Source organism: Ctenocephalides felis, unplaced genomic scaffold (assembly GCF_003426905.1).
Source record: "Ctenocephalides felis isolate EL2017-DRISC unplaced genomic scaffold, ASM342690v1 CF-g0.4_SCAFFOLD_03570, whole genome shotgun sequence".
NCBI classification, from domain to species: domain Eukaryota; kingdom Metazoa; phylum Arthropoda; class Insecta; order Siphonaptera; family Pulicidae; genus Ctenocephalides; species Ctenocephalides felis.
The window spans coordinates 2,882,589-2,904,830 of NW_020539724.1; the positions used below are offsets into that span (position 1 = coordinate 2,882,589).

The 22,242-nt window shown below is 28.9% G+C and overlaps 3 protein-coding genes across 15 annotated transcripts in view; 2 read left to right on the forward strand and 1 right to left on the reverse strand.

Moving 5' to 3' along the window:
* Nucleotides 1–8,269, forward strand: part of LOC113383073 (disco-interacting protein 2) — a 267,401-nt gene extending 259,132 nt beyond the window's left edge. For 6 of the 7 annotated variants that reach the window (XM_026621324.1, XM_026621326.1, XM_026621329.1 and 3 more), the window contains 13 exons: nt 899–1,082; nt 1,347–1,470; nt 1,974–2,261; nt 2,329–2,505; nt 2,574–2,802; nt 2,888–3,057; nt 3,142–3,348; nt 3,464–3,685; nt 3,765–3,973; nt 4,052–4,283; nt 5,932–6,056; nt 6,167–7,806; nt 7,882–8,269. In XM_026621324.1, the coding sequence (XP_026477109.1) occupies nt 899–1,082; nt 1,347–1,470; nt 1,974–2,261; nt 2,329–2,505; nt 2,574–2,802; nt 2,888–3,057; nt 3,142–3,348; nt 3,464–3,685; nt 3,765–3,973; nt 4,052–4,283; nt 5,932–6,056; nt 6,167–7,806; nt 7,882–8,134 (4,060 nt within the window). In that variant the 3' untranslated portion in view covers nt 8,135–8,269. The remainder of the gene's footprint in view (nt 1–898; nt 1,083–1,346; nt 1,471–1,973; nt 2,262–2,328; nt 2,506–2,573; nt 2,803–2,887; nt 3,058–3,141; nt 3,349–3,463; nt 3,686–3,764; nt 3,974–4,051; nt 4,284–5,931; nt 6,057–6,166; nt 7,807–7,881) is intronic. The other variant, XM_026621325.1, reaches the window with a different exon arrangement.
* Nucleotides 8,270–11,352: 3,083 nt separating this feature from the next.
* Nucleotides 11,353–16,088, forward strand: LOC113382812 (dentin sialophosphoprotein-like). 7 transcript variants are annotated; one of them, XM_026621054.1, is made up of 5 exons: nt 11,355–11,506; nt 11,802–11,877; nt 12,287–12,394; nt 13,978–14,011; nt 14,107–16,088. In XM_026621054.1, exon 5 carries the CDS (start codon nt 14,270–14,272, stop codon nt 15,989–15,991), a length of 1,722 nt encoding a protein of 573 aa, XP_026476839.1. In that variant the 5' UTR covers nt 11,355–11,506; nt 11,802–11,877; nt 12,287–12,394; nt 13,978–14,011; nt 14,107–14,269; the 3' UTR covers nt 15,992–16,088. The 7 variants fall into 7 exon arrangements, with proteins under 7 accessions (XP_026476836.1, XP_026476835.1, XP_026476837.1 ...); XM_026621051.1 differs by having other exon boundaries at nt 11,353–11,506; nt 11,695–11,877; nt 13,978–16,088; XM_026621050.1 differs by having other exon boundaries at nt 11,353–11,506; nt 13,978–16,088.
* Nucleotides 16,089–16,347: 259 nt separating this feature from the next.
* On the reverse strand, nt 16,348–20,373 carry LOC113383069 (D-aspartate oxidase). Its single transcript, XM_026621320.1, has 7 exons — nt 20,165–20,373; nt 19,891–20,103; nt 19,559–19,778; nt 18,888–18,955; nt 18,713–18,830; nt 16,861–16,911; nt 16,348–16,550 (listed from the first exon to the last, which is right to left on the reverse strand). The coding sequence occupies exons 1-7, from the start codon at nt 20,371–20,373 to the stop codon at nt 16,389–16,391; spliced, it is 1,041 nt and encodes a 346-aa protein (XP_026477105.1). The 3' UTR covers nt 16,348–16,388.
* Between the last annotated feature and the right edge of the window lie 1,869 nt (nt 20,374–22,242).

Below are 22,242 nucleotides of genomic sequence, written 5' to 3' on the forward strand. Positions count from 1 at the left end.
CACCGATCAACCGATTTGGATAATTCAAAAAACATTCGATTCGTATTGATAAGGAGACGTGCTGATTAGTTTTTGGCAAAGGCAGATCTAGCCGTTCCGAAGATACGGGACAAAAAGTGCCTAAAATGGTAACTCAGTTTTTAAGAGAACAGAGCGTCCGATTTTAATAATTCAAAAAACATTTTACTTGTATTAACAAGAACAAAAAAAGTAAAAAAATGCCATTTGACGGTCAAAAATGATCATTAGGCATATGCACATAAAATTACCAGATATTTTATAGAGATTTTAACAATAAGTATAAATTTTGTCTACATTCCTATGGGTTCCGTACCAATGTTTATCCGTTAGACGGCGACGCGTCGCTTACGCGCTTTGACGTTTCGTCTCTATGCAGTCAAAGCAGTACGATTGCTTTGAAAAAAAGTTCAAAATTTCCAAAATATGTCAAAATAAAGAAAAACGTTAATCGTTTTTAAAAAGGGAAGGTACGGGAAGTTCCAGCAATTTGCCTTAAGGCACGATGCCATGCGCTCCACTAGTTTAATTATTATTATTAACTTCCTAAAGGAGAAATTTGTTAAAAACCTCCTACTTGATAGTTTCACCTTTTCTCGTGTGTAGCTGAGGAAAATTTGACATTATATCGACGTTTTTTTCAAAAACAACTGCAGCAGGAGCTATTTTCACTACTGTCCATTGAGCCGTTTCTTTATAATAAACGTGCAGAAAATTTGGTCCAAGTTTTAGCCAAAAATCCGGAACCAAATTTGAAAATTCAAATACTGGTCGAAAAATCTGCTGGGCACCGTGCTGGTTAACCGGCACTCATTTTAGTACTCATCATAATATTTATTTCCAATTTCTATATTTTTTATAATTATATTTTCTATTTAAGATGGAAAGTTTCGGCAAAAATACAGCAGCTACTGAATACATTAAAACGTCCAAAACGCAGACCACTACCAGAATTTTATGAAGATGATGATATCGAATTAGAAATTGCAGCAAACCCTAAAGACCCTAATGCCCCTAGGCCAGAAGGTGGTGCAATGACTTCAGCAGTCGGCGAGCAACTTGTGGTAAGTTAATTACAAATATAAAATTTAACATCAATTAATATTAATTCATATTTATATAATTATTTAATATTTTAATAATTAATCAAGATTAGAAGTTATTTTATGAAACAATTATTCTCTGGCTACACTTAAGAACTGTTACTGAATTAATATCCACATTCTAAAAAATGTTTATAATTTGTTTACAGGGTAATAGATCCATTTATGTAGTGTAAGTATTAAGTTTATTTTTTTAACTATTGATTTGGTTTTATTTTTTTACAGGTACCATCAGGGTTACCTCGAAATTTGGAGGCAGCTATTCAACGATATGGATCAGGATCTTATAAAGCTCCTGTTGCCACGGTTTTAGATCCTAATGGAAAACTTACAACAACTTTAACATATGGTAAATAATTTAAAAATTGCACTATTATTATAACTTACCATTTATCATTGTATTAGTATTGTGGACAAATTTTGCTATTTATTATTTAAATGATAGACTGTATATTAATTTTGTTTAGTGTTACGGATTTCGAACTTAATATTTTAAAATAGTAGCAATTTTACATAGAAATTCAGTTAGCCTATTATTAAAAATCAATTATTCCCAAAATGGTTCATACCCCCAGAGTTCCATGATAACTTTCAAGAGGTTCTCGTCATCGAAAAGGAAATATGGTGATAGTGGATCACAACATTCCTTGTTAATATCTATTTTATTATTATTATGAAGTCAATTAATAAATGTCTTTAGATGTAATTGGTCCACTTGTGTTTGGTTCAATTTTTTTGCTTCCAAATTGTTTCCATTCTAACTTCCATGTTAGAATAAATCAATTTGTTGCTTGGAACTTTTGAGTTGTATATTTACATCTATATTTGATTCGATTTTTTTTACCTCCATAGGGAAATTGTTAAGTCGATCGCAAAAAATTGCTTACACCCTACTGAACAAATCGTTCGCGAAAAGTAATGATCTCTCCTTAAAATCGGGCGATCGGGTCGCTCTAGTCTACCCAAATAGCGATCCGATAAATTTTGTTTGCGCCTTCTACGGATGCCTGCAGGCAGGTCTGGTGCCGGTACCCATCGAGGTTCCACTCACGAGAAGAGATGCTGGTTCACAACAAATCGGATTCCTACTCGGTTCCTGTGGGGTTCAAGTTGCACTCACGTCGGAAGCTTGTTTGAAAGGTGAGGATCAAATAAAGGGCAATGCTTGGAAAATATATATTGGGTTATACTTCAATTGTTCTTCCAGGTATTCCTAAGACAGCTACCGGGGAAGTTGTGGCTTTCAAAGGTTGGCCGAAATTACATTGGTTTGTAACGGAACATCAACCAAAGTGTCCTAAAGATTGGTCACCTCCTGCGAGAGTGACGGAGGACACATCTGCTTATATAGAGTACTCAACCGATAAAGACGGTTCTGTTATGGGTAAGTGAAGAAAATTCATTGAAATACCTATTAAAAAATTATTTTCTAAATTACTCTACCTTTTCTAGGAGTGACTATTACAAGACAAGCGATGATGACACATTGTAGGACTCTTACAATGTCTTGTCATTACACTGAAGGAGAGAATATGGTTTGTGTTTTGGACTTCAAACGAGAAGTAGGACTCTGGCACAGCGTCCTATGTTCCGTTTTGAACGGAATGCATGTTATTTTTATACCATACTCTTTGATGAAAGTCAATCCAGCATCCTGGATGCAGATGATCACTAAATACAGGTAAAACGAAGGAATACCTTTATATTTACCTATATATTTCATTAAATTTCTATAGTTTAAGTGATGGTAATTTTATCATTCACAGAGCGAGTGTGGCCGTTGTAAAATCACGAGATTTACATTGGGGTTTGTTGGCTACAAAGGATCACAAAGAATTATCGCTAAGTTCTTTGAGGCTGTTACTAGTCGCTGATGGTGCCAATCCATGGTCTTTGTCTTCGTGTGATCAATTCTTGTCGGTCTTCCAAACCAAAGGTAAATATAATAAAATAATTACGTTAATTTCTCATACAGTCGTGTTTCGGTTTACTTGTTTCACAATGTATCTTTTATATTCAGGTCTTAGACCAGATGCGATTTGTCCGTGCGCTTCATCACCAGAATGTCTAACAGTTTCCGTTCGAAGACCAGGAAGATCAGGCGTAAATGCCACTGGCAGAGGTGTTTTGTCAATGTCTGGTCTGAGTTATGGCGTTGTTAGAGTCGATCAAGAAAATTCATTGACTTCCTTAACGCTGCAAGATTGTGGGCAAGTTATGCCAGGATGTGAGTATAAAATTTCCGCACTTAATTTAATATTTTTGTCTGAAAAGAATCAATTTACATATAACCAGATGAAGGTTGTGATGATTTTTATTATTCTTTTTTTTTATTTTTTTAGGTGTGATTGTCGTAGTTAAAACAGATGGGCCATCTTACCTATGCAAGACTGATGAAGTTGGTGAGATTTGCGTAAATTCCGGAGCAACTGGTAGTCAATATTGGGGTCTGCAGGGTTTGACTAACAGTACATTCAAGGTCCAACCTTTGAACGCAGACGGTCAACCCGTTTCCGATGATTTGTATACCAGAAGTGGTCTGCTTGGATTTTTGGGACCTGGTGGTAAGATTTATAACGAAATAAATTATAGTACTTTCGTTCCACATAAGAGCGTTTCTTTAAAATATAAATTTTCTTTCAGGTCTTGTCTTTGTCTGTGGTTCTCGAGATGGTTTAATGACTGTCACAGGTAGAAAGCATAATGCTGACGATATTATAGCTACTGTTTTAGCAGTTGAACCTATGAAATTTATATATCGTGGCAGAATTGCTGTATTCAGCATACGAGTGCTTCGTGATGAAAGGATATGTGTTATAGCCGAACAAAGACCTGATTGCTCAGAAGAAGAGGTGACTTCATATAATGATAATGTATCAAAATTTTCAATTTTGATTCTTTAATAATTATATTTAATCTATTTATTGCAGTCTTTCCAATGGATGTCCAGAGTTCTACAAGCCGTTGACAGCATTCACCAAGTTGGCATTTACTGCTTAGCTCTCGTTCCTCCAAATCATTTGCCAAAAACGCCTTTGGGCGGAATTCATTTATCAGAATGCAAACGAAAGTTCTTGGAAGGTTCTTTGCATCCAGCAAATGTTCTTCTCTGTCCGCACACCTGTGTCACCAATTTACCCAAACCGAGGGAGATTCACTCAGGTACGTACTGATAATCAAAATATTAAGTTTTTACCAATTGCGGATTAAGGAACTGGTGAGGGTAAGGGTATTTGGCAATGGTTCGAAATTGATTTTTTGTACATATTTTTAAATTTACTTTCCGAAATATTGTTGAGCAGATTTTAGCTACGGTATAATAGATGTTAATAATATTTAAGAAACCTATTCTTTGAATAAAAATAATAAAGAAATAATACTATTATTTGTTTGTACTAGATTTAAGTCATTCAGTTAAAAGAATATTTATTTTTGCACTAAAATAAAAATGAAACAACATTCTGACTCGCACAATAAAGATTTCAAGTGCAATAAACGCTTGAACTGTTGTGAGTAAAATGAACTACAAAAATCATCTTATTTATAGATTTTTATTTTTTTTACTATTTTATAATACTATCAAGTATTTTACCACGATTTACCTGATTAAATGATATATATATATATATATATATATATATATATAGATAGATATTAATTTATATATTATATATATATATATATATATATATATATATATATAAACCAATCATATAATCACAAAATTCAATATTAGCTTTTGATTTTTGCTCACATATTTTTATAAATTTTGTCACTATAATTTTCAGAAATGTATTAAAAAGAGAATTATTATTTTTTATTAAAATCATTGTAAGTACAGAATATTGAAAATAATTGTGATTAGCATGTTTTTAATGCACTGCATTAATAACACGGTTTGGAAAAATAACACAAGTTAAAAGCGCATGTTTAACAACTAATATATAAAATAAAGCTATTAATTTGACCGCTTTGCGATAGAACTTATTAAATCTTCTTTACCTGACTTCAACTAACATTTGTGACTGAAAGATTAACATATATTATTGATTTAATGGTTCCTTCTTATGGCATATGTTCAAATCAGTTTAAATGTAAGCAAATAGCAACATTTTTAACACTTGATTTTACTTCAATTAAAATTGAAAAGTATAATAAATGAAATTGAACGATTAATATTTCTAATAAAAAGAATTTCAGTAAGCATCTATAAATTATATTATTTGATATGAAAATTATTATTTTGATTTAAAATATATTTTTTATTTAGCATCTGTCAATCAGGTTTTAGTGCGAAATACATCAAATACATTGGCTACTTACTTGATTAATTTTTATGCAATTGGAACACACACACACACACACACACACACATATATATATATATATATGATTTAGTAGTTAATTTTGATGTTGAAATATATGAGTGAGTTCTTGAGGGCGATTTTCTTTGTTTGATGTATCGCCCTCAAGAACTCACTCATATATATATATATATATATATATATATATATATTAATTATACTTTTAGAAAATATAAGACTGCTTCATATTATAAGCGTTTTGGAACCAGATATTTTATTTTAAACAATAATTATATTTAAACATTTAATTGATAAGATCTGCCTCCATAATATTTGCTCTAACCATAAGAACCATTTAATCTTTGAATCTATTCTCCTATCTTTTAATATTTTTCCGGGCTTACTTCTTAGTGGTTATTGTGTTTTTTGTATTGTATTTGTGATGAGACCACAAGCTTGCTAACAGCTCTTTATCTCGAACTATTTTTTCTGGTGGGCTCCAATAGCCGACTCTGTTGCAGATGTGGGACCCGCGAGCGTCATCGTTGGCAACCTGGTGCAGGGCAACCGGCTGGCAAGTGCGCAGGGCAGAGACATGGGCGTCACTGATGATAACGACGCCACAAGGAAAGTGAGTAGAATTATGAAAAAAATATACTTCATATTTGTAATTGAATGATGAATATTTGACGTATAACTTATTGCTTCAATTCCTTGTATTAATACGTAATTTATTTACAGCATCAATTCATATCTGAGACTCTCAGATGGCGTGCTATCAGTCAACCTGATCATGTGATCTTCACTCTTTTAAATTCAAAGGGAACAGTATCTAAAGTATTATCTTGTTCGGAACTGCACAAACGTGCTGAACGCATTGCGAATCTATTACTGGAGAAAGGGCGCATAAATACCGGTGATCATGTTGCTCTGATTTTCCCGCCTGGATTAGATTTGATTTGTGCGTTCTACGGATGTCTGTACGTTGGCGTTGTTCCTGTAACGATACGGCCACCGCATCCTCAGAATTTACAAACAACTCTTCCAACTGTTAGAATGATCGTAGATGTAAGCAAATCAGTGCTCGTGCTCTCCAATCAAAATGTGCTAAAACTTATCAAGTCAAAAGAGGCTAGCAATGTTATAGATATTAAATCCTGGCCCACGACTCTGGACACGGATGACATGCCTAGAAAAAAGCAACCTATTACATACAGAGCACCAACTGCTGAAATGCTAGCATACTTAGATTTCAGTGTTTCTACGACTGGAATGCTGGCTGGTATAAAAATGTCCCATGCGGCTGTCACATCATTGTGTCGTAGTATGAAATTAGCTTGTGAATTGTATCCTAGTCGGCATATTGCTCTATGCTTGGATCCGTATTGCGGACTGGGCTTTGCTCTTTGGTGCCTAAGCAGTATTTATTCAGGACACCATTCGATACTGATTCCTCCTTCTGAAGTTGAAGTCAATCCAGCTTTATGGTTGAGCGCTGTTTCACAATATCGTGTACGTGACACTTTTTGTTCGTACGGCGTCATGGAACTGTGCACTAAAGGTCTTGGAGGATCAGTGAATCAATTGAAGACTAGAGGCGTGAATTTAGCTTGCGTGAGAACTTGCGTAGTTGTAGCAGAAGAGAGACCTAGAATTAATCTCACCAGTTCATTTTCGAAACTTTTCTCAGCTTTAGGTCTGAGTCCGCGCGCAGTTTCGACATCTTTCGGTTGTCGTGTCAACATAGCAATATGTTTACAAGGAGCATCGAGTCCTGAACCTTCTACTGTTTATGTGGATTTGCGAGCACTTCGTAACGACCGTGTATCTTTAGTAGAACGTGGAAGTCCTCATTCATTATGCGTGATGGAATCCGGAAAATTATTACCAGGAGTTAAAGTGATCATTGCTAATCCTGAAACTAAAGGACAATGTGGAGATTCTCATTTAGGCGAAATATGGGTCCAATGCAGCCACAATGCCAGTGGATACTTCACTATTTACGGAGATGAGACTGATTATGCTGATCATTTCTGTGCCAGACTCGTAACCGGATCTACTGGAGAAGTTTACGCACGAACGGGATATTTAGGATTCCTGAGACGAACAGAGAATGTGCAGCAGCAACAGGTTTTAGATGAAACAAACATAAGCAGTTTAAGTCTGAATAGTGGACGGGGTGACAGCGACTCTGATTCGTTGGCATCTCAAGGTTTATTGCCAGGCCAACAAATAAGCTGCGCTGGTGATTCGTCTGAGCTGCACGATGCGGTATTTGTAGTAGGAGCTTTAGATGAGACAGTCATGCTGAGAGGTATGAGGTATCATCCAATCGACATAGAAAACTCAGTTATGAGATGTCACAAGAAAATAGCTGAATGGTAAGTTTCACTAATCACTAATAAAGCTGATTGTTTTTACTTGGCATCAATATAATATTTTCATTATTCTTATAGCGCTGTTTTTACGTGGACAAACTTGCTGGTAGTAGTTGTTGAATTAGATGGTAACGAAAACGAAGCATTAGACCTAGTACCTCTTGTTACAAATGCTGTTTTGGAGGAACATCATCTAATCGTAGGAGTTGTGGTAGTAATCGATCCTGGTGTGGTACCTATCAATTCTAGAGGTGAGAAGCAACGCATGCATTTAAGAGATGGTTTTTTGGCCGATCAACTCGACCCAATATATGTAGCATATAATATGTAAAATAATGTGAAAGATAAACTAGCATTGTGATAAAATTGAGGAATACTTATTTCGAAATGTGCTGAAATCAAATATAATCAAAAGTGGATAATGGCAGGAGTAGAGTGATGAAGTTGAAATTAATGTAAAAGTAAATACACAAATAAATTCAATAAAATCTTAAATTATTAGTAGATAAGAATTGATTTATATATATACTTGCATATATATGACTATGTATATATTTATTTCTTTAGTTTATAAATGTACACATGAGCACACACATATGCAAGTATATAAGTATTTACATATTTACACAGATAATAAATATTTTCTTTGTAAATTTACTATTTATTAGCCAAACAATAACTGAAATATTTAATGAGAATGCCAAATGTGTATTGAATACCTGTTTATTATTAAATTGTGTAATTTAAGGCTACTTATGTAAACTATTACATAAAATAATATTATTTAGAGCTTAAATTGATAAACTATGCATTTCCTTAGTTACACTTTATTTCAGAATTACACTTTTCATTATTATTTTGAGAAATGAATAGTAATATTTAATTTGTCATTTATTATGTGGGTGAATATGCAAAAAGTATATATATGGATGAATTTATTTGATAAATTAAATTAACGATGATCATATAACTGCCATTGAAATATTTTCAAATTATATTTTGTAGCCAATAATATTAATACAATTTTCATGAAATTAAATAGGGTTTGCTAAGTATAGTCGATCAATTTATATAAATCGCAATGCATTTACGATACTACCAAAAAACTTATTTGTATGAAATCGCACAACCTTAAATCAAGTACTAATTGTTTCACATCTTATTCATGTTGAGGATAAATATTACATTTGACTTTTTACTCTTCTGAATGAACTCTATTTGTTCTCTTGTGTCATATTAATATATTATCATACAATCTGTAATATGATTTAATTTTTCTAATATCGCAGACATGCACAGAAATATTTTTGTGATTGATAATTTCTGAGTTCCAACTACTAAGCATAATTCTTATTATAATAATAAATGCTCATACGGAAATCGCTAAGTGTGTTAAAGTACACGTGTATCTAATTATTATTAGCTTTTGGATAAACAATTTGTCGAATCTTAAAATATCTCTGTGACTGAAAGTGAAAAAAATCACCAAAAGAGTATTCAGTCTAATATTTAGACTAAATTGAAGCTCATGTTATTATTTTGGATTAAACATAGATGAGCGACTTTTAATAAAGCTCAATAAATGAACTATTCTAAGATTAGGTATAACAATTATGAACTTTATAACTAATATTTATTGTTACATATATACATAATGAATTAATAATTTAACAATAAGAACTTTATTATATACTAGTGCTGAATTGTATGCTGGTTTTGCAAGGGTATTACAATTGTGAATAAAAGATACATAATTATCAATATCATAATAGAGAATACTTCCGTGTGTATATAAGAATTCTTTTAATTAATGTGGCCTATGTTTGAATTTGGATGCAAGAGATATTTGTATTATTTTATTGAACAGTACTTGTAGTTCATTTCTAAAATAATATTCAATTTTAAATTCATAAAATAGTAACATGACTCAAACAATATAGTTTTCCTTTAAAAATTTTGACTTTCTTTGAATGTTTTTAATACAAAGTTCTTTCCTCTAAGATTAATTTTTTGAAATAAGATATAGACTAGCAATTGCTACACATTTGCAAATGTCATGAATTGCAATGCAATATTTAAAAATTAAATGATATTTAAAATTTAACAATGGAATATTTATGTAAATATTATTTAGTATCTATTGTTTTTTTTATTATACCTTGCTACTTGATAATGATTATGTTCATAAAAACTTATTATTATAGTTAAGTGATATATTATGTGATATAAGCAATCACATCTGAAACGTATCTCATAATGCAATGTCAATGTGTAGTTACATTGGTAAAGCAAAATTGTCTGATTTACAATGTATTTATAATAATAACGTTTTAACAGATATCGTGCAATTATATGTATCTTAATGAATTAAATTTATTTAGTTCTGTGCAATAACCTATTCACTTTATGCAGTATTTAATTGCACAATTGTTATTGTAAACATCACCTACATTATTTTATATCTAAGTTTTTATAATAATGTTTTGTATTTTATCAAAAGTATGATTTTAATTTTATATGGAAAAGTCTTATATTTATTGACGTTGTTCTAACATATTGCTAGTTATCGATATTATTTTTCATCTAAATCTAATGATTAACGAGTTGTTTAAATTAATTACTTTTTAAAATTTAAATCAAACTTTTGTTAAATGTGGTTGTATAAAATATTATAAATATTTACTTATTCTTTTTTAAATTACCTTGTATATATTTCAACAGTATAGACAATAAATTTTCACTTAAAATAAATTTTCATTATCATTATCGTGTTGCAAATAATATTTAAAATTTGCACATGCTCCAATAAAGTATGAATTCAATTTATTTAAATATAATTGTTAGTTAAGCCATTAATATATTATGTATTAATTGAATATATTTTAATTGATCATCAGTTAGTGTTATTCAAAACTACTCTGTGTATGAAATTGGATGTGGCAATAAAAAGCACATCACATGATATGATCTTTCAAATTTGTAAATATCTGAATCTTTATTTGCAATATATGTTTAATGATGAATAAATAAACAAAAATCTTCAAAATTTGTTTTCATTTACTATATGTATTTAGCAAACTTTTATTGATAATAATATGCTTTTTTTAAAAACATTTTACTCAATTTGAAAATGAAGATTGAAAATGATATCAAATTAAACCAAACCTGACATAAAGTCACATACATACATATTTTTTCTTTCAATATTTCATGTCAAAAAGTCATGGATATATACATTACATTCTATGAATACATTAAATTCTAATTTTGCTTTATTAATTCTAATAATTCTAATTTAGGAATATCCATGGATATCCGCGGATTTTCATTCAAATCAAACTGACGTGAAGCAAGACGCTTGCAGCGCCTCTATGCAATATCTTTCCCAGTTCGTCGGGAACTACGTAGTGACTACCGGGTTCATATGATTCTGTGTTAGATGTCGCCACCGACCTAAAAGTCAAACGATTGACAGTTATTCAATGGCAAGTCAATATAAAGTAAAACTGTATCTACAAACGGTATCAATTTTAATATTATATCAAGTAAAAACCATGAAAAGTTTTTTTTAACAAATTTTTATCAATTTGAATATTTGTGTAATTGTTCAAATTGATTTTTTCATCATTATATATGGCCTAACTGCCTAACACAGTTTGGAAATAATCGTTTGACAGTTCTGCGTTTACAAGTGTATATAAATGTATTTATGTTATATGCTTGATATTAGTTCTTATTTTTATGATAATTATTTAAAACAAACTTCTATAATTAAATCGTTTCTATGTTATAATTACCAGAGTTTAATTATCAAGAAAAAATTATAGTATCTAGCTGTGGAAATGATTATAAAATATTTTTTCTTCCAATAAAAGTATATTCTATTTATAGGTGATCACAACGTGTAAGAAAACAAGAAACCTAATCATAAAAAACTAAATTATATATATATGAGTAATGTATTATGTAGTGACATACCATTTTGTTCTAATTAACAGTTATCCTAAAAATAGCGACTGCATACAGAAACAAACAGAAAAACAGGAATAATTAATAGAAGATTATTAGGTTCGAGTAAGTTTTGTCACATTTTGTAAACTTTTTATTATAAAATAATTTATATGTTTGTTGAATACTGTTTTATCGGATCTCCCATATCCAACTATCATATTAATCAATGTATTTAATTATTAAATTGACAATCGAACAGAATATAATAATATGTCAAAGTAGTATTGATATCTCAATTAAGATTAAATTGTTAAAGTTTTTGTTGTAGTTGAGTGCTTTAAGTAATTCTAGTTTTGAATGATTTGTAGTGCCAGTTCATAATAAAGAGAGAATAATGGAGAAACATATTGAATACAAAAAAAATATAATCGATTAAAGCGGTTTATAAAAGCCTATTACATGGCCTTTATTGTAAGCCTAAAAATTTTTTTTGGCAAAATAATATATTATATTAATGGTAAAAATTTTTTAGCCATGAAATGCTGCTGCTGAATGATAATTGAATCCTACACTATTAAACTATACAAAGCACAATTCGAGTTCACCAAAATGCCAAAATCACAAATGGAGCAAATTTGTAGTAAGTTTTAATAAACAAAGTTTTCAATTTATTAATTAATAACTTATATACATTAATAACTTAAGTAAACACAAAAAAAAAAAAAAAAAAAACTTAAGTAAACACATAATAATTAATCAAGAAATAGAAAAATAGAAAAATAATTAATCATGCTCATGATTATTTCTTCATAATAAAAATATTTGAAAAAAATATTTATAACTTTTATCATTTTTATACCTATTTTAATCGTTTAAGAGACATTATTAAATTTGTATAAGATACAACTTACTATTCTAGCTAACAATATGATTAGTATGAATAATATCAAATACAGTTTAGAAAATAATAGCATTTATTACTTTAATAAATAGTTTTATTAAAAACAATTTAACAACTATCTACCAAACTGGATACAAGAACAATTACAAAACAAATATTCAAAAAGTATATAACTTATTAAGTTTATTTAAAGAATATTTTAACTAATAAAACACGAAATATAAATTAAAGTTGATAATATAATTTTTCTTAAGTCAAAGTAAATTTGAATTTGAAGATAGAATAATATAAGTGAAGTTGATGTTTTTGGGCGCAGTGCTGCCAACTCGGTAATTTAAATGTGAGCTGTCACGTATAGCTAGTGCCGTCCTCTTACTGCTTTTCATTCCGTTTTCTTGCATTTCAATAAGTTGGTCGTGCTTTTTAATCTTTATCTTGAATGTTTCGATATTAAACCTCGTGTTTTTATTTTTTCTTGACTTGTAGTATTTATAGTGAGTTTTAATTCTTATAAAATCAGCATTGATATAGTGAGTGATTCAAGTAATAAAATTATGTCAAATTATAATATTTTTTGAGGTTATGCTTTCTTCAAGACGATAAATAAATTGCTTGAACAATTTAATAATGCTTGAAAATGTCTGTAGGATTAGATGATATGACCTGGAAACTTATTCCATTGAACAAACAAAGGTTTGCTAATTATAAGACATAATAAGGGCATTTTCATTGAATGGTATTTTAAATGCAATCTATAGCAATTTCCTTTATCTTCAGTGCTTTTAAAATTAAAGACTTTCTAGGCACAAGTTCTGTTTTTACTTAATTATCGTTTTTGATATTACATTTTTTTTCAAATTTTAATTTTTCAAAAATGTTGTTTTTTCCTTTATACATTTAGAATTATTGACTTCTGCGATCTTAACTTCTGCAAGGGGTATAAGGGTTGTGCTTTTTGTTTTTCGACAACCATATAATTCATATTTGATAGATTCTTTTATAATTGACATGACATGTTGGGTCAACTTCTCTTCTAAAAATTTGACCTTGTTTATTTTATATAGTTGCATTACATTATATATCTACTGAGAAATACTTTTTATAGTTCTATATTTGGATTAGGCTTTTAAGTTGTTTCTCTTTTATAATTAAGATAAACTTGTTTGGCAATCTTTTTAAAATTTAACCCTGACTTTTATGCAGTCAGATTACATTATTTGTTTACTGCGAAATATTTTATAGACTTACATTTCAACTTGGCTTTTAATTAGTTTCTTATTTTCTTTAACTTCATTTGCATGTAATAAATTTTCTTGTTTTAGGATGAAAACTTACTTAAAATCTAGTGCTTCAAAAGTAAGTAAACTTAGCTTAGATGATGTAAATGATTCTGAAAGTTCAGATGATAATCTACCAGAAAGTATTTTAGCTGATCATACTGAACTTTCTAGTGACAACTCTGACTTGGATGTTAATACTAATAATGAATGTAGTGGGCTACTAGATGACGCTTCTGTTAAAAGTGAACCTTTAAGCGAGGAAGAAAATAATTTAAGTGACTCACATAATTTATCTTATTCGACTAAATATAGTAAGCGTAAATCTACAGAAGAAATGAAAACTAAGACCAAAATCAAACCTTGTACTGTGGAGGAGTACAATGAATTTTTAGTTTTAGAAAAAAAAAGAAATGATTCAAGTTTGAATATGAGTCTGAACAATCATGACGAAGTGAATAATTCAGTTGAAAAGGTTAAGAAAAAGAAGAAGAAGAAAAAATCAGAAGATACACTTGTAGAAAGTTCTTTCAATGCAGGCTCACAGATCAATTTTGAAGAATCGCTCACAAAGAAAAAGAAGCATAGTAAAGATAACTTATCTTCAAGTATTGAAAACGATTCTGTAGAATCAACCAATGAATTCTCTAAATATGGAGCAGTAAGTGAAAATAATGGTAAAAGCAAAAGTAAAAACCATAAATTAAAAAAATCTAGGGACAATGCAGATAATATTAGTGATGAAGTTTCATCTTTATCATTCAATGAAGCAAATAGATCTAAAGATAAGAAAAAATCTAATAAAAATAAATTAAAACCATCTATAATAAATGATGATGGTGAATCATCAATTACAAAACTAAGCCAAGATCGAGCGAAACCAAGAACAAAAAAAACAGAATATTATTCAGATGATTCAGGAGATGATGTCATAGAATCTAATTCAAAAAATGAATCAAACTCGATTGTTCTTAATCAATCTTCAAAGAAAAACTATTTGAATAAATCTAAAGCAAATGATGATAGTGAAAGTGATGATGAAATTCTGAACAAGAAATATAGTTTTCAATTTAATCGATCATATGAGCTAAATATGGATGAAGAACCTGCTATTAGTCAAACTTTATCTCCTAAAAAATCATTAGATAATAAAAACATTCTCAAAGCAAAACCACTAAACAAAAATTTGCACTTGAAGAAAATTCATAGTCAAGAAACTGATTTAATGCCATCTCCAATTGTTCCAAAATTAGGTTTATTTAATAATGTTGTTAATTCAACAGCTTTAGATATCAGTAATATGCCTGATACATCGTTCCCAAATATATCACAAATACAAGTGAGTGATAAAACTTTTAAAGGGAAAGTTGTTGATTTAACTGATAAAGATTCTACAGAACCAGAGAGTGGATTAATAAAACAATATGTTGAACAAAATGAAAATATCAAAAGAAAAGTAATCACAAATAATATCAAATTTGATGGAGATACTAGCGATGAAGAAGTTTATATAGTACAATGCCCAAGAAACATCAATCCAGCCTTATTAATAGATCAAAACATATATAATTCGTCTTTTCAGTATGATGGCACTGCTTACTCATTATCAAGAATCCCAAATCCAGTCAAACAAGTATTTGTGTTTGTTCCAGGACATAGTTCAATTAAGTCTTATCCCTTAGTTGGAAATATTGTTATACAATCAGAAATAAAAGCAGCATCTGCTAGAGACATAAAAAAAACAATTCCTACACGAGTAGAATTTCCTGAAAATTTGAAAGTCCGACATCCACTGTTTGGCAAAAAATATAAAAAGAAAATTTTTGTTCAACCTCATGTGATGGAAGAATTAGTTTGTAAAAAGAAGCCTAAGAAACATAAAAAGAAAGTAAATGTTGATTTAGAAACTGACAATATTGAATCACAGTCTACAAAGAAAAGAAGAAAATCTGAATCTATTGAAGACCATATTCCTAAAAAGAAAATAAAGAAAGAAAAGAAACAAGAGAGTTTATGGAATTCAAATGACGATATAGAAAGAAATTTATTTAATTTGTGAATACAGGCATGTTATGTATTAATAAGTTATTTTTTAAATTGTTATTCAAACAGATTATATACATATTTTCTTATGTAAGAGACAAAATACCACAAAATACTGGACATTACTTACATGTTTGTATTGTATTGAGAAATGCATTTGTTATTTTTAATATACTTGTATGATTTTACAATAATTTATTATATTTGATACATATAGTTATATTTACTAAGAGTCTATTTATAAAGGGATCGACAGAATCTAGCAATGTCTTCTCTCTGTTATCTGTGCTGTAAGTTACACAAGCTTAATCATACTTCTTATTTTTTCATTTTGAATTCACATGTATTATTGGATTATTTTTATAGTTGCCTAAGGAGATTCAAACAAATGGTATAGACATGCCTAGTGAACATCACAATTTAGATTTGTTGAATTTTGAATCATTTTCAAAGTATTGCGAGACATATTTCACAACATCTTCAGCACAACCCCAACTCAAGGTAACACCGCTTCCTCCATGACCATAATTGTGTATCACTGGTATGCCATTTATTTTTTCTAGTTCCAAACGAACCTATAAGCAAAAAAAAAATTGGGTACGATATCTGAATAACAGAACGAATGGAACATGCATTAAGAGAGATGATTTTTCAGCAATTTAATAAATGTTCTTAGCAGTATACATTTGAGATTTTTTGAATTCATTTGAATGTTGAATTTATTTGAGCATTTTATTTTTCTAATGAAAAACATTATTCAATGTTTCAATGTAAATTTCTGTTTGTTTTTAGAGTTTATAGCGTTTATGTTCGATCTTATCAGTTACAGTGAAACAAATTGTGAAATTATAATAGCAATAGAAGTATAATGAAAATTGTTACTACCTCATATCGTCCAGGTCGGAGTCCTACCCATTCTTTAATCATTCTGGCTTTCTGAAATGAGAATGCAACATTGATAAAGTAGGTTCGCATAAGTGTAATAAAATTTTATATATATATATATATATATATGTTAAAGTAGTTAATTTTGATGTTGAGAAATATGAGTAAGTTCTTCAAGGGCATACATCAAATAAAAGGCAAAGATTTAGAAGTTAATCTTTGATTTTTCCAAACGTTTCGACATAGTATTTTATGTCATCATCAGTGGATCTACAGAATGAATATTGAAAAATTAATATAAACTAGGAAAAAATGACAGAAATTGGAAAAAGAACTATAGATATAAGTAATATAATTATAACAATAACAATTATACTTAACAGATAGATAAACAAGAGAAATGAAAAGTAAAAAGAAATATATACAAACATACAAAAGCGTAATATATATACATAAATATACACACAAACAAACATGTATATATGATATTCATGTAAAAACATGTACACATATGCATATATACATACGAATAATACGTATATATAAACATATACATACGGACATGTACATATGTATATATACACACATATACATACATAACATATGTACATGTCCGTATGTATATGTTTATATATATGTATATATGCATATGTGTACGTGTTTTTACATGTATATCATATATACATTTTTGTTTGTGTGTATATTTATGTATATATATTACGCTTTTGTATGTTTGTATATATTTCTTTTTACTTTTCATTTCTCTTGTTTATCTATCTGTTAAGTATAATTGTTATTGTTATAATTATATTACTTATATCTATAGTTTTAAACAAGAAAAGTTTTTAATAAACAATTTCTTTATTTAATTATTTGTTTACTGTCGACGTTTCGGAACTAGGTACGTTCCATCTTCAGGACATCTGTCAAGAAACATGATCTTGATGAGATTTTAGCAAACAATATGTTTAGGAAAAGAAAATAGATTTTTCTTAAATAATAAATTAATTGCAAAAAAATATAATAATGTACAGAAATATGATAATATGATCAAAATGAAAATGATAAAAATGATAAAAATAAAAATAAATGAGTGGATTATCAGAACAGAATATTAAACATAATAGAAATTTTTTGAAAGTTATGGGAAATTTTTTAAGAGAAGGTTAATGACAAAGTTGAATTAATTACCTGTATGTTTGAATATATGTTATTCATTTTTTGTTAAAAAGCTTGTTTAGTGAAAAAGTGCTAACATATATTCAAACATACAGGTAATTAATTCAACTTTGTCATTAACCTTTTCTTAAAAAATTTTCCATAACTTTCAAAAAAAATTCTATTATGTTTAATATCTTGTTCTGATAATCCACTCATTTATTTTTATTTTTATCATTTTCATTTTGATCATATTATCATATTTCTGTACATTATTATATTTTTTTGCAATTAATTTATTATTTAAGAAAAATCTATTTTCTTTTCCTAAACATATTGTTTGCTAAAATCTCATCAAGATCATGTTTCTTGACAAATGTCCTGAAGATGGAACGTACCTAGTTCCGAAACGTCGACAGTAAACAAATAATTAAATAAAGAAATTGTTTATTAAAAACTTTTCTTGTTTTTTTATTTTTTATTATTTTTGGATTCTTGTTTGAAACTACAAAATATATATATATATATATATATATATATGTATACATATATATGCTCTTTTAATAAATTTAGTGGCATAATCTCTATCTATAATTTGCTGAATATGCAGAGGATTCTTTTGCTTTTACTTAAAATGTTAAATGGTAAATGTATGGACAATGGTAAATGTATTTATAATTTATTTTTATTTTACCTTCAGCGAGGGTACAATATCAGCGCAACCATCATTAATAAACTCCGAATCTTTGTCGTCGACATCTCTATTGAAATCACCTTCTTGGTGTGTTCCTCCCAAAACAACAGATTCCATACTAAAAATAATAAGAAACTATATCCGAAATTACAACAAAAGTTATATTGTTTCATACTTTGGTATAATATAATTTCCCACATCGCTATCGTCCAAAACCACTTGGAAAATCCAGGGAGCAAACACCTGAAAAAGTGATATTTTAAAACTCTTAACTCAGTCAATATTAAATTTTCTGAATTGAATAATTTATAAATAGTTTTGATTTATTATGAAGTTTATTATTATTATTTTACGTTTTTCGTCATTTCAAGTCATTCTGAATCGTTTAACACCAAAATTAGGAAAATTCAGCATGAGCGTGCATATGTTCCAAAGTTTTAACTTTCGTCGATGTTTACTCAAAAACAGCTGCAACGATTTCAAGCATTTAAAAGCCATTAAAAACATCGATAAGGAATTGCGTTAATTCGATTTGTTAGACCATCGGCCGAGCCATTTTCTTTGCAATTAGCAAATCGAAAGGGTTAATTGTAAAACAGCATTAAAGTTTGAAATAATGGTTCGCGCCTTTAGTACATATAACGTATATTGGAAATCGCGTTGATTAGTGTGATGCGAACAACAGCTACAAATGTTATCGTCATAATTTAAAAGTTGCTAAATCTTTACTGTTATTGATTATTGACACACACACATATATATATATATATATATATATATATATATATATATGGAAGTTAATGCAAATTCCGAGTCAACTTACGTCTAGTTTAATTAGCAACTTACCCTGGATACTTGTCCTCTTATAGGATGTACGCTTTCATCTTTGGCAAGTTTTTTAGCTCCTATTCCTGTACAGTTAACAATCAAATCGAACATTGACAAATCTTGAAAGTTTGAAATTTTTTTTCGAATTATATGTCCGCCGTTGTCTTCAAATATTTTCATTAAATACGGCAGAAACTTTGTTGGTTCTAACGAGAATGATACGAAGTGATGACCACCTCTGTTGAATATAATTGTTGTATATATGTAATACTTATATTATGCATATATATTTACTACTATTGATAGCTTTATATAAAAACGCAAAACATTCACAATATTTGATTACATACGTATATTTCCTTGAATGCTCTGAACTTAAATCTTCCAATTGTTTTTCACTTAATTGGTGACAACCATATACTATGTGACACCATTCAGGTGCAGGATAACCTTGAGGTTCTGTCGTCAGGCGATAAACTGGCATGAGGCATATTCCAGCCTTTTCAGCATGGCCTTTCAGCCAGAGCTCCTTGCATAAAATGTGAGTAGCATTTGACCAGCGACTGGATAATAAGAAAAAGTGAGAAAGGTTGAATCTATGAAATGTTGTGAATTCAAACTAACTTGATGTCCTCAGCTGGAGTTCTGCCACATAGAAATGGACCCCATAACCCTGCAGATCCATCACCAGTGGTATCAGGGGTCAATATGTCTGATATTAACACAACATTTGATGGATGATTTAATTCGTTTTGTAGTCTGATTGCTGATGTTAGACCTATGACTCCAGCTCCTATTACGACTATGTTTAATTTATTCGGTTTTTTGAACATATTTTTATTCTGTATTTACTTTCATAAAAAATGTTGGGCGTGTTACCTATTATGCAAACTGGAGTAGAATATATAAAAAATAAAAAAATATTCATATAATCAATAATGATAGATAAAGAAACGAACGATGACGATAAACTTATTCAACTGTGTCCCCCCATGACTGATTGCAGATTACATCATTTACAGATTACTATAAATAATAATAATTTTTATTCAGCCCTTTATTTTTTTCTTCAGTTCAAATGGCTTTTTATTGTTTCTTAATATTGTCAGTATTATTAACTTCCCTAAGGAGAAGTTTATGTTTTCAACAAAAAATGCTAATTTTATGTTTTCTCCACGTTTTAAGCCATTCTGAATCGAATTTGGAAAAAATATTTGTGAGCGTGTAGACAGATTTTTTGCCTTAAACCAACGTTTTCTCAAAAACAGCTCGACAGATTTTTTATTATAATTAATCTTTAATTTTGATCAAATTTTTCAGTTTCCTTTTTTCGTTTTAAAATCATAAACTTCTATACAATTAATTACACACTGTTTAATAAGGTGGACGGCAATGATTGAAATGTCTATTATATTGACGAAAATTTCCAATACAATTGCAGGAAGATTCTAAAAATTCAAAACAATTTATTCCAAAGTAATTTTAAATATACATTTAATACTAAGCATTTACATTTAAAAATGTTGACCTTAAAATATTTGCAAAATTCTGTTTTATAATGTTGAGTTTTATTAGTATATTAATGAAGTTATTTTATATTCGTTATTCTTAGACAGTTATTCAAATTTAATTAATTTTTATAAACCTGATTTGAACACTTAAACTCATAATTTTATTTTCCTATTTTTCTATCTTATTGATACTTGAATAAAATCCAAATAATTTTGCGTTCAGACCGCAACTTTTATTATATATCGAGTAAATTGCTAATCAAATACTGATTTGTTCTGAGCTGATGATCGTATTTTTTCGAACATTAACACATTGATAATATAATTTGAGAATAAATCTTTCTATCGTACATTTTATCATCAGGTCAATCAGGTCAGACAACGCACACACACACACACATATATATATATATATATATATATATATATATATATATGTATATGTATATATATATATATATATATATATATATATATACATATATCTTGATAGTTTTTTCGACGTTGAAACATATTTCAAAGTAACATATATATATATATATATATATATATGAAAAGGGACATATTTTAGGTGAAAGCTAAGGTTATTAGAATTTTCTTGAATAAAATGTGGAGAAAATTACATTATAATGTAATTTTCTATATACATAACTATAGTTATGATACAAAATAGAAACACTTTGAATATAATTTATAACTAATTGAAGTATTGTAGAAGTGTAAATGTTCTAACATAAAAAATAACTAGTTGTCATATTGCTTCCAGGAAAGTTGCATTAACTTTCCTTGAAAATAATCAGCTAAATCAATAAGAAATATATCTATTATTTTACGAGATAAGTATTAGATGCAAAATAGCAACACTTTGATAATAAAATGTTTAACTAAATGAAGTATTGTATGACAATTGATGACAGTTAGCAACATCTTATTCAATTCAAACATGGAATACAAATAATTTAAATATTATTAATTACTTAAACAAAAAGCGATCTTGACCATAAAATAGTTGTATCAAATCAAAGTGGTGTTTTATTTTATGCATTTTTTGTCTGTAGTTTCATTGACTGCGAATTTTTATATCCACATTTCATTATATAAGTAATTTAACTCGTATAATTACATATTGTTAAAAACCTAATAAAATTGTCTGCAAACCGGTATATAATGTTTAATGACTTTCTTAACAAT